General features: G+C 36.9%; 1 protein-coding gene and 1 long non-coding RNA gene across 6 annotated transcripts; both read left to right on the forward strand.

Moving 5' to 3' along the window:
- The first annotated feature begins 2,085 nt into the window (after positions 1 to 2,085).
- On the forward strand, positions 2,086 to 6,625 carry LOC113318725 (probable apyrase 7). 4 transcript variants are annotated; one of them, XM_026566949.1, is made up of 3 exons: positions 2,088 to 3,536; positions 3,713 to 4,098; positions 6,505 to 6,625. In XM_026566949.1, the coding sequence occupies exons 1-3, from the start codon at positions 2,405 to 2,407 to the stop codon at positions 6,532 to 6,534; spliced, it is 1,548 nt and encodes a 515-aa protein (XP_026422734.1). In that variant the 5' UTR covers positions 2,088 to 2,404; the 3' UTR covers positions 6,535 to 6,625. The 4 variants fall into 4 exon arrangements, with proteins under 4 accessions (XP_026422731.1, XP_026422734.1, XP_026422733.1 ...); XM_026566948.1 differs by lacking the exon at positions 6,505 to 6,625 and adding an exon at positions 5,600 to 5,779; XM_026566946.1 differs by lacking the exon at positions 6,505 to 6,625 and having other exon boundaries at positions 2,086 to 3,500; positions 3,713 to 4,470.
- A 36-nt stretch (positions 6,626 to 6,661) lies between these two features.
- LOC113318726 lies at positions 6,662 to 8,300 on the forward strand. Of its 2 annotated transcripts, XR_003344786.1 has the most exons (4): positions 6,662 to 7,134; positions 7,294 to 7,359; positions 7,553 to 7,595; positions 8,024 to 8,300. It is a non-coding gene; the product is annotated as an uncharacterized LOC113318726 (long non-coding RNA). The 2 variants fall into 2 exon arrangements; XR_003344785.1 differs by lacking the exon at positions 8,024 to 8,300 and having other exon boundaries at positions 7,553 to 7,667.
- Positions 8,301 to 9,642: the final 1,342 nt, after the last annotated feature.

Here is a 9,642-nt window from a genome sequence, read left to right on the forward strand (position 1 = left end):
TTACGGTTGGTCTCAATGAATTTTAAACCAACCATAAGTGTTTCTTTTGTGTCATTATTTAGGTCGATTTTTGGATAGTTTATTTTTCCGGTGATTGGATTCTATAGTCTGATGTATGACGTTGTTTAGAACCAAAGAAAGCTTCAAAAACAAGTGTAAGTACTATGAAAAATCATGCCATAGTTTTTTTCTCCATGGCTAGGTTTATGAGAGGATTGAAAAGTTTAGATAAATATGATTTCATTCACTTGGATTTGAGTACGACAAATGCTTCATGGATCACATATATTTATATTGAGAAGATTTATGGTTCCTTCGAACAAACAAACAAAAAAAGATCTATACAAGTTGTGTATCTAATTGGATGTTGATCTTCTATCATAATATGAATACTTACTGACGTAACTTTCATCAAATAGAACCCTGATTCTAGATGCAGATAAAATGAACGTGAAACTGTGTAGCGTGATCAAAATTATACTCAATATAGTAATTGGTATGAGTAATCCTACCATACTATCACTTGATTCTTAAAATGAAAAAACTTTGAAAAAGAAAGAAAAAACCCTGAAATTTCTACGCTCTTAACTACATTTAGAGCAAATTTACTGAATCAATAAATGACTTTTTGTATTATATCTGTATCCAAACTAATTTTGATTACAACATGAACCAAATAAGTAGGATGGAAACTGGAACAAGTCAAGTTTCCTAACCAATTAGCAGTAAAAAAGACCTTTAAGCTGACATATTAAGCAGTTTTTGTTGTATATATACGATAAGTGGGAGTCCATCTCTGAAAACTAGACCCCATATATTTTTATACATTTATAGTATTGTATAACATTAAACGAATATACATATGGTATACGATACATGCCTGGTTAATTCGTTTTCTTCATATCCGCTCCTTTCCTCTGCCCGTCGAACAAAGATAATCCAGCTTCAACTATTGGAATAATACTGATTCAACGTAGAGATGAAAGTTAGCAATGTACCAAAAAATGAGGAAGGTTTTACATTCGATGTAGATGCGATATTTTGGAGATGCAACAAAATTTACAGTTGAGTTTCTAATATTGAAAGTCAACCGTAACAAAATGACGGTTGCAAAACCCAACTGTGAGTCATACGGGTGGTTCCTTAGATATCAAAATCTAACCGTAAAATCCAAACTACTTGGACAAATTTAAACTTCCAAGATTATCTACGGTTACTAATGTGCTCAGTCGAAGCCAACCACAACATGATTACAGATAGAAAACCCAACGGAATTTTCACATGAAAATTTGAAAATTCAAAATTTACGATTGGGAGTTCTTTATTTCCCCACCAGAATAGATTCAAAAATTGAGATTACAGTTTGCAAATGAAAAACATCCAACCGTAACTGTATCTACAATCCTAAATGTCGATTAAATTTGAACGAATCTTACCTAATTCGAATACAAAAACAACAAATAAGAAGCGGGTTTCCCGAATCTTACCTCACATAAATCATGCCACTCATAAAGTAGGTTTTTCGGATCGTCGATTAATCAAGATGAAAAAAATGAAAAGAGGAAGAGTTGCCATCGAAGAAGATGAATGGAATACGATTATGATTTTGATTTGGTTTTATTAGGTTTTCATTAATTGATGGATGAAAGGATAATTTAGTATTTTCATATATTGAATGGTAATTTAATATTTTTAAATGTCTTTGCAATAATCCCTAACCAACTAACTAGACATTAACATCATGCGCAAAGGCCTTCTATTGGAATCGGCAACCCTTATATAGGATTTCTTCTTTTAATCATGTGTTGATAACGGACACCGATATGATATATTTTTTTTTCTTTTTCCGGAAGCATAATACGATAGTGTATAAACTCGAACTTAGCATGTTTGGATTTTACGCAAAAAGTTACTTTTTGATTTCTAGAAGCAGAAAAATTAGAAATTATTTTTTGACTTTTAAGAGAAAAAAAAAAAAAAACACATTTGTGAAGCAAATACATTTTGGTTCCAACTTGCACTACTAGTATATATATACAAACGACTTTGGCTCCCGCACACAAACTATGAACGGAGGATAAAAGGTGATTTCTGGCCAGTCGTGTAAAGTGGAATTAAAAATTGAATTTATTATTCCCAGCGGAAATGTAGCTGTTCTTCACTTCTTCTTCTTCATCGTCACTCACTCCGTCCTTTCTCTCTCTTATTTGGTTTTGATTGTTAAGGACGGGGAAGAGAAGATAGACTCCAAACTATCGGGTTCCGTTTAAGTACGCTGGTCTTACATTTTAGTATCTCCACATATATATATTTTCCAATTAAGATTTACGCATTGATTATAATCTCTAGATCCCTAATTGATCTAGACATAACATAATTTCTTATTCATGTTGGCCGCTTGGCAATGGAAAATAGGAATCTTGTGAATTCCATCAAACTTATGGTTTTGCGTCCGTTTGAATCTAGACGCTCCATCAAAATAATTGTCATAGTTTTTGTGCTTGTGATGCTATGTTCTTATTTGTTATTTAAACCTGGTAAAGCTCATTTATCATACTTTACTGTCGTTTGGGATTGTGGAAGCACTGGAACCCGGGTAAATGTGTACGAATGGTTAGGAAATAACACAAGGGATAATGGACATCCAGTGTTGTTGAACTCGTTTCCTGATCATTCAACCAATAATTCTCTCCACAAAGATGCTTGTTTATACCACTGCATGCAAACTGAACCTGGTTTGGATAAGTTTGTTCACAACTTTACCGGACTACGCTCTGCATTGGAACCACTACTTCATTGGGCAGAACAACAAATTCCCTCTGAAAGACATCAAGATACTTCTATCTTTCTGTTAGCTACTGCTGGCCTGAGAAGATTGCCGAGTCATGATGCAGCTTGGATTTTGGAAAATGCAGAGGCTATTGTAAGGGAACTCCCGTTTATGCGTAGGAAAACTTCTATAAGGATTCTAACTGGACAGGAAGAGGCTTATTATAGTTGGATCGCTCTTAACTACAAAATGGGGACACTGAACAGTTCTTCCAGTTTACCCACTTTAGGAGTTCTAGATTTGGGGGGTTCGTCGTTGCAGGTTGTAATGGAAATCGAAGAACTGACGGATGATCAGAATTCACTGCAGCTAAAAATTGATTCAGTTCAGCACCAAATTTTAGCATATTCACTGCCCAGATTTGGTCTCAACGAGGCATTTGAAAGGACAATTATCATGCTTAGTGAAGAGACTTCACTCACAGAGAGTATTGATGGCAGACTTCAACTCAGACATCCGTGTCTGAGTTTGGGATTTGTTCTGAACCATACTTGCGATGGCTGTCACCTACCAAACATCTCTAGTTCAAACAATGTAACTGGTCAATTTCAGAGAAATGCGTCCACCTTGTTTTCTCTGATAGGGGATCCAAACTGGAAGCAGTGTAAGAGAATTGCTAAGGCTGCTGCAACCCATTCAAACAATTTTGATTGGTCACGATTAACTAAGGGTAAGAACTGCAAAGGACGATCGTCATCCTCTAACAGTGAGTGCATTCAGACCCACGTGCTTTCTGCTTTGATTTTGTTTAGACTTCATGTTTCCTCAAAACATCTGTTGTGCAAGTGCAACTTTTATATATACAGTATTCAGATGTGTTTTTTCTATTGCTTAAGAATCTGGTAATTTACTATTGCGTTGACTTCTATGCTGTCTTTGCAGGCACAAATTCAAATTTGATATCCGCCCCTCGTCCAGTTTCACGGTTTCATGCTTTATCTGGATTTTTTGCCGTTTACAGTATGTTAGATTTGAATCCAAGAGCTAATTTGACAAAAATTTGGAAGAAACGCGAGCAAATATGTTCTGGGTCGTGGATTGACTCAAAGAAAATTTCTGGAAACAGAAAGTATGCTGATCAATTCTGTTTTCGAGTTCCATATTTGGCATCTCTCCTTGAGGATACATTATGTTTGGGGGACACAGAAATTAACTTTGGCCCTGGAGATGTTTCTTGGACGTTAGGAGCTGCACTGGTGGAAGGAGAGCACAAATGGCTAAGTAATAAAGAACCTCAGGCTGGTAGTTACAATCTGAAGCTCTCCGAGGTCATCCCTTATCCCATTTCTTTATTTACTGTATATTTGTGTTTTATTTTAATTGTTTACCGGGATTGGGTTAGGCAGACATCATTGTCGTTGGTGTCTGTGCCAGGAAAAAAGGGTGCTTCCACTGGGGCATCATTGCCATCTTACTTTTGTCCAAAAAGGCAACTGAATTAGTCATTTTTACTGCTTCAGTTAGAAAACACAAAGTAACCTTACATTTTTTCGTTTGCCGATGTATACTTGTATTAGTGTCCATCATATTCTTTTCCGCATCTTTCCTATTAGAGGAGATATGCCATCAATAATTTACATGGAAAGGGGTTGTATTGGTCTAAATTATCATAATGAGAACAATTTCTACTCTTGGCTTGATTTTGAGATTTGATGTAGGTGGGACCGAAAATCATTTAATATATGTTTTAGGATTTAAATATGCTCAACATTTTTCCCCCTGTTGGAAGTATGAGGTTAATACTTAGGGAAATGGAGAATTCGGGAATAGTATCATCTTTTGGGTAGAGAAATCAAACGTTAAGATCTGGAAAGCTAATCCAAGCTTAGTTAAATCAATCAATCTGCGTCGTCGGCTATTCTGATTAGTTAGCAACATATTCAAATGTCATTATAATCCTTGAAGTGATTACCCAAACTATTAATTGATTGTGATATACCTTATATCACTCAGTCTCACTCAAACTTTTGAGTGTTAGTATGTGAGAAAATTAGGTTGTATATTGCAAAAATAGACCCCACACAAGAGAGGAGCTCAAGTAAGCAAGTCACATTGATTGGGTTGTCAGGGCCTGATGATTGAATGCCATGCAGCACTAGTATGTGAATGTGTTTTACATGTTTATACTATGTTTCTGTGCTGTGCTGTTCTTTCCTTCCTTTTCTTTTTTCCTCGTTTTGTTTGTATGTAGAATAGAAAGTATCTAACTATCCCTATTTTGTAAAGACACACACACACAATAGAAAAAAAGAAAAGAAAAGCACGAGGTCCTCTGTGGATAAAAGTGGTGAAGAACAACATATAACAAGATTTCCGTGTTTCACAAAGGAGCGTAATAAAAACTTAATATTCAAGTTTCCACAAACATAGAGGAATCGAAAAGAAGAAAAAGACCATACCTAACTAAATGAGTAAAAACCACTCTTGATACCATAACTGACATAACAACGTAGCAGTCCACTACTATTCACAGTTATTAATACTAACCCTTTATGGTAGTATTCACAAGGAAGATTTGGATACATAAACAGTTTATAGCCTTCTCGGAGTTTTAGATAGAACTAAAACATATTGTACGTTCCAGTGGTAGTTGTCAGACAGTAGCGGGTGAGGTTCCATTAGTTGGTCTTAGTTGAGAAGCGATTTTTCTGCCTCGTTCACTTTTGCTGGTCTCTGCGAGTTTCAAGCTTCCCAGATGTTTACCTTCCTCTTTCTCTCTAGAATTCCACTCAGATGCATAATATTCTTCTTCAGTGGCATTTTCTGCAGTTGATGGACCAAAAACCATTCCACCCTATTGTGGTAAGTAGATCAAGGCTAATGGGAGCATACAGCATATGATCATAATACCCATTAGGGTTATCCCCGTTTCTTTAGAGTATTGAGCACCTTTGAAGAAAATGACTTGCGTTAAAACTGCACCCACATTTCCACCGGCTGCTGTCATTCCTGATATGAGTCCCAACGATCTGAAAAATCACTTGGCATCAGAATTTAATACCTAATCTGCTACTAATCATGGATGATCTAAAACACTAAACAAAAACAAGTAATTCTAGCACTGGCATTACTGTCTGTAACTTTGCATTATTAGTATTACAAAGAAAAACAGTGACATACTCATATTGTTGAGAAAACAAAAATTAACGCAGGATGAGTGATGAGTTTGTAACAGTGCAGCTAAAGAATGAAAAAACTTGCCTTCTAGATACGAAAGGAACTACCCCAAAGGTTAGTCCACATGCAGCTTGGGCGAAAAACGAAAAAATCAGCATCACTGTTATTGATGGACCCAAATGATCCTACTCTTCCTAGAACAACACACAGCACTCCTCCTGTAGTTTGAACTAACCATAAACTCCAGATCCTACCCCTCATCCCATACCTCTTTGCCATGAAATCGGAGAACATTCCGCCACCAGGTCGAGAAACAAAATTCTCTAACCCAAAACTTGCTGCAATAAGTTCAGCAGTGTGGAGTTTCAGATTGTACCTATCAAAAAGTACTCCGCAGTTATGTTATCTACTGTCATTTCGACTCCGAAACTGTACCCGTAACCCAAGGCCAAAATCCACCCCCTGTAATTTTTGATCCCATCGTAGAATTTTTTTGACATTTTATCCTTTGCTTTCTCCCCGGAGTTCTGAAGCCTTCTAAAATTACCTGCTGGCAGGTCTTGGCCAAAAAAGAAGACCATGTATGATGTAATGGTTTGAAACAGTGCAGGGATGAAAAAGCAATCCGCCAGGCAGTGAAATTGGTTGATCCCATTTTTCTGATCAGTTCATAGACAAGGGGCATTAGTAGCTGGGTGGCCCCGCCACCGAGGTTCCCCCAGCCGGCTGCAACACCATTTGCGGTCCCGACGACCTTAGCGGAGAACATTGTGCGAATCCAGAACTGGGTCGAGACGAAGGTGGAGACTGAGAAACCAGTGAAAAAGCAAACAAGGAGGAAGGAAATAGGCGAATTTATAGTGGCGGTGAAGTAAACTGCTGGTGAAGTGAGACGAATGAGTGCTGAAGAAGCAAGACGGGGACCCCAGAGGTCACATGCAGTCCCCATGACAAGCCTCGCAAAGACCGCACCAGAGACATAGGCTATTCCTGCATTTCCGATGTCAGTTGTGGTGAGATTGAGGTTGTCACGTATAATTGGGAGGAGGGGTGGGGCTGCAAAAGTGGAAACGAAACAAGCGAAGAAGGAGATCCATGAAAGATGAAAGCCCCGCATGTGGGGTTTTGCTAGCGATAGTATTTTGAACTGAGTTGCCTTATTATCAGAATCCACAGGAAGAGCGAAGGTAAGGCGCTCTGATTCTGATAGATTTCCTTTGTCTTCTATTGTAGAGTGATTTAGAGGGGGTGAATATGCAAAATTATGAGAAGATCAGATTTATTTTTATTGCTTTCTATGTATGAGTGCTGCAATAAAGGTTGATATCTTCTTGGTTTCTTTGCAGATAAAAAGATGAAGACACATTTTTCTTAAGCATCAGTTAATATGCATGAATCCAGAGAGTGATGAGGTAGTAAGGTTGAGTGTATCTTTAGAGAATACTGAGTTCCTATATTTATTTTTAGCAAGTTGGATATACAAAGCAGTTTAAGAATTACTTACTGAATATATAAAGTGAATTCACTGTCTTTTCTGATATACCAAGGGATTAAGGTTGGCACGTTTTCTTTTCTACATTTCTGATTTGATGTTTTGTGAAACAGATGGCTCTATGGGTTTCTGAATGGTGAATCTGAGGATCCAAAGGTGCGTATTTATTCAAGTTTCACTGTCTTTTGTGACTTTAACATGGATACAAAACAGAGGTTTAAGGGAGCTTAATATCAAAGATCTCAGGGTTTGCTCATTTGCTATAATGATCTTTGTCAATGACTAGTTTGTATTTAACTTGAATTATAAATGGTTTTTGTCAATGTCTACTTGGAATTCAATTTGGTTATTATGAACTAAGCATAAAAAAATTGAGTTGGTGAAGTTTTGACATTTGAAGATCCAATTATGTCCAAGGACTGTGGACAGGTCTGACTCGGTTCATCTCCTTCATTGTACTTTGTGTTCATTTTCAAAAAGACATAACTCCCCAAACTTTGAACTCATCCCCTCTCTCTCTCTCTCTCTCTCTCCCTCCCTCCCTCCCTCCCTCTCTCTAATGTTCATTGTTTATTATGATGCAGATTTCTTGTAACAAGGGATCAAACAAGGAGAATATCCGAGGTACTTTCTATTGTTCTCAACAATTTTTGCTCGTGGTTTACTAACCATTGGATAGAAGGGCATATTTCATTGCCTTAGATAATAAAGAAGAAACAACATATGTGTCTTGTCTACATGTGTGTTTCCCTCTAGCATTAGCAAAATCACTAAAAGTAGCAAGCAAAACAACATAAAATCTCATCTTGTATATGTATTTTTTAGGTGTAATGCAAGACTGCTTAGGCCGGCATTGTTTGATTTCTGTTTGTTTTCTTTATTTATTTTTTAGTAAATAAAGGGTATTTTAGTAACTAAAGGTGTGGTAGAGTTAACAACCATAGTTTAGTGGAAATTGTAAAACTATCCCTCCTTTTGATGGGATTCATAAATATCCTTGTCCACTATATTAATATTCCTAATCCAAAAACAAGGAAATTTAATTAACTATACTTTCCCTTAATACCTCTCTCAGACTTTAGTGCACTTTTGTTTTTAGATCCGGAAACAATCTTTCTCTTTCCTTTCTCTGCCATCACCACCATCCCTCTCCATCACCGCCACCTTACCACCGTCAACGTCTCCATCTCTGCAACCACCACCACCATCGCTATACCTACCAGCACCACCACAACCATCTCCACTATCAACAACATTACAGAGAGAACCTTATTTCCAAATCAATCTCAGATTTAAAATTACTGAGAAAAACTTATTTTCAAATCCTAATCTTTATTAGAAACATCATGTTTATTCCGATTTCAGTTGATTTCAGCTTGAAGAACCTGAAATCAATGATAACGGTGTGTATTAGTTGGGAAAAGACGATGAAAATCTTCATCCATAAGTAGATCTGAAGTTTTAATCATCAAAAATAAATTAAAAGATAAGTTTGATCTCTTACTGTTATTCTAAGTAGTAGCCTAAATTTGATCTTGGGTTTGGTTTTTTGATGTTGATTCAACATGGTTTCTTTTTTTTATTTCGATTTTAAACTGAGTTCTTGATTGTAATTCATTTCTGAAACAAGAAAATGGAGTTTGTTGTACTAGTGTGGTGGTGGTGGTGGTGATGGAAACATTTTGGTATTGTTGTTGTTGTTGTGGTGGTGGAAGGTGGTGGAAGGTGTTGTTACAGTGGTGGTGCTGGATGTTTGTTGCACTGCAGGTGATGGTGGTGGCTTTTATTGTAGTAGTGAGGGTGGTGGCGTACTTTTTATGGGATCAACTCCTGTTGTGGATCCCATTTTTTATGGATCAACTACTGTTGTTGATCCCAAGTAACCAAAAAAAACTCTTGACTTCAGTTTTTATGGGATCAACTCCTATTGTTGATCCCATTTTTTTATGGATCAACTATTGTTGTTGATCCGATCAACTCCTATTGTTGACAACATTCCCTTGGATTAGTATAATCATGCTTGTAGTTTAGATCATGTAAAGTTCTCCAAATGTTGAATTTGTGGTGCAATGGTAGCATGACTGACTCCATGTCAGATGATGTGTGTTCGAATCACGCCAAGTTCACTCTATTTACATGGATCAACTTTCATTGTTGATCCAATTAAGGGGATCAACTATTGTTGTTGATCCCCTAAATTGAA

The sequence above is a fragment of the Papaver somniferum genome, chromosome 10 (assembly GCF_003573695.1).
Source record: "Papaver somniferum cultivar HN1 chromosome 10, ASM357369v1, whole genome shotgun sequence".
NCBI classification, from domain to species: Eukaryota; Viridiplantae; Streptophyta; class Magnoliopsida; order Ranunculales; family Papaveraceae; genus Papaver; species Papaver somniferum.

What these genes read in the sequence shown, in the direction of transcription:
- LOC113318725 (XM_026566945.1), top strand. Translation starts at nt 2,405, where the DNA reads ATGGAAAATAGGAATCTTGTGAATTCCATCAAACTTATGGTTTTGCGT. An exon ending in ACGATCGTCATCCTCTAACA is followed by an intron (nt 3,537 to 3,712) that starts GTGAGTGCATTC and finishes CTGTCTTTGCAG; the next exon opens with GCACAAATTCAAATTTGATA.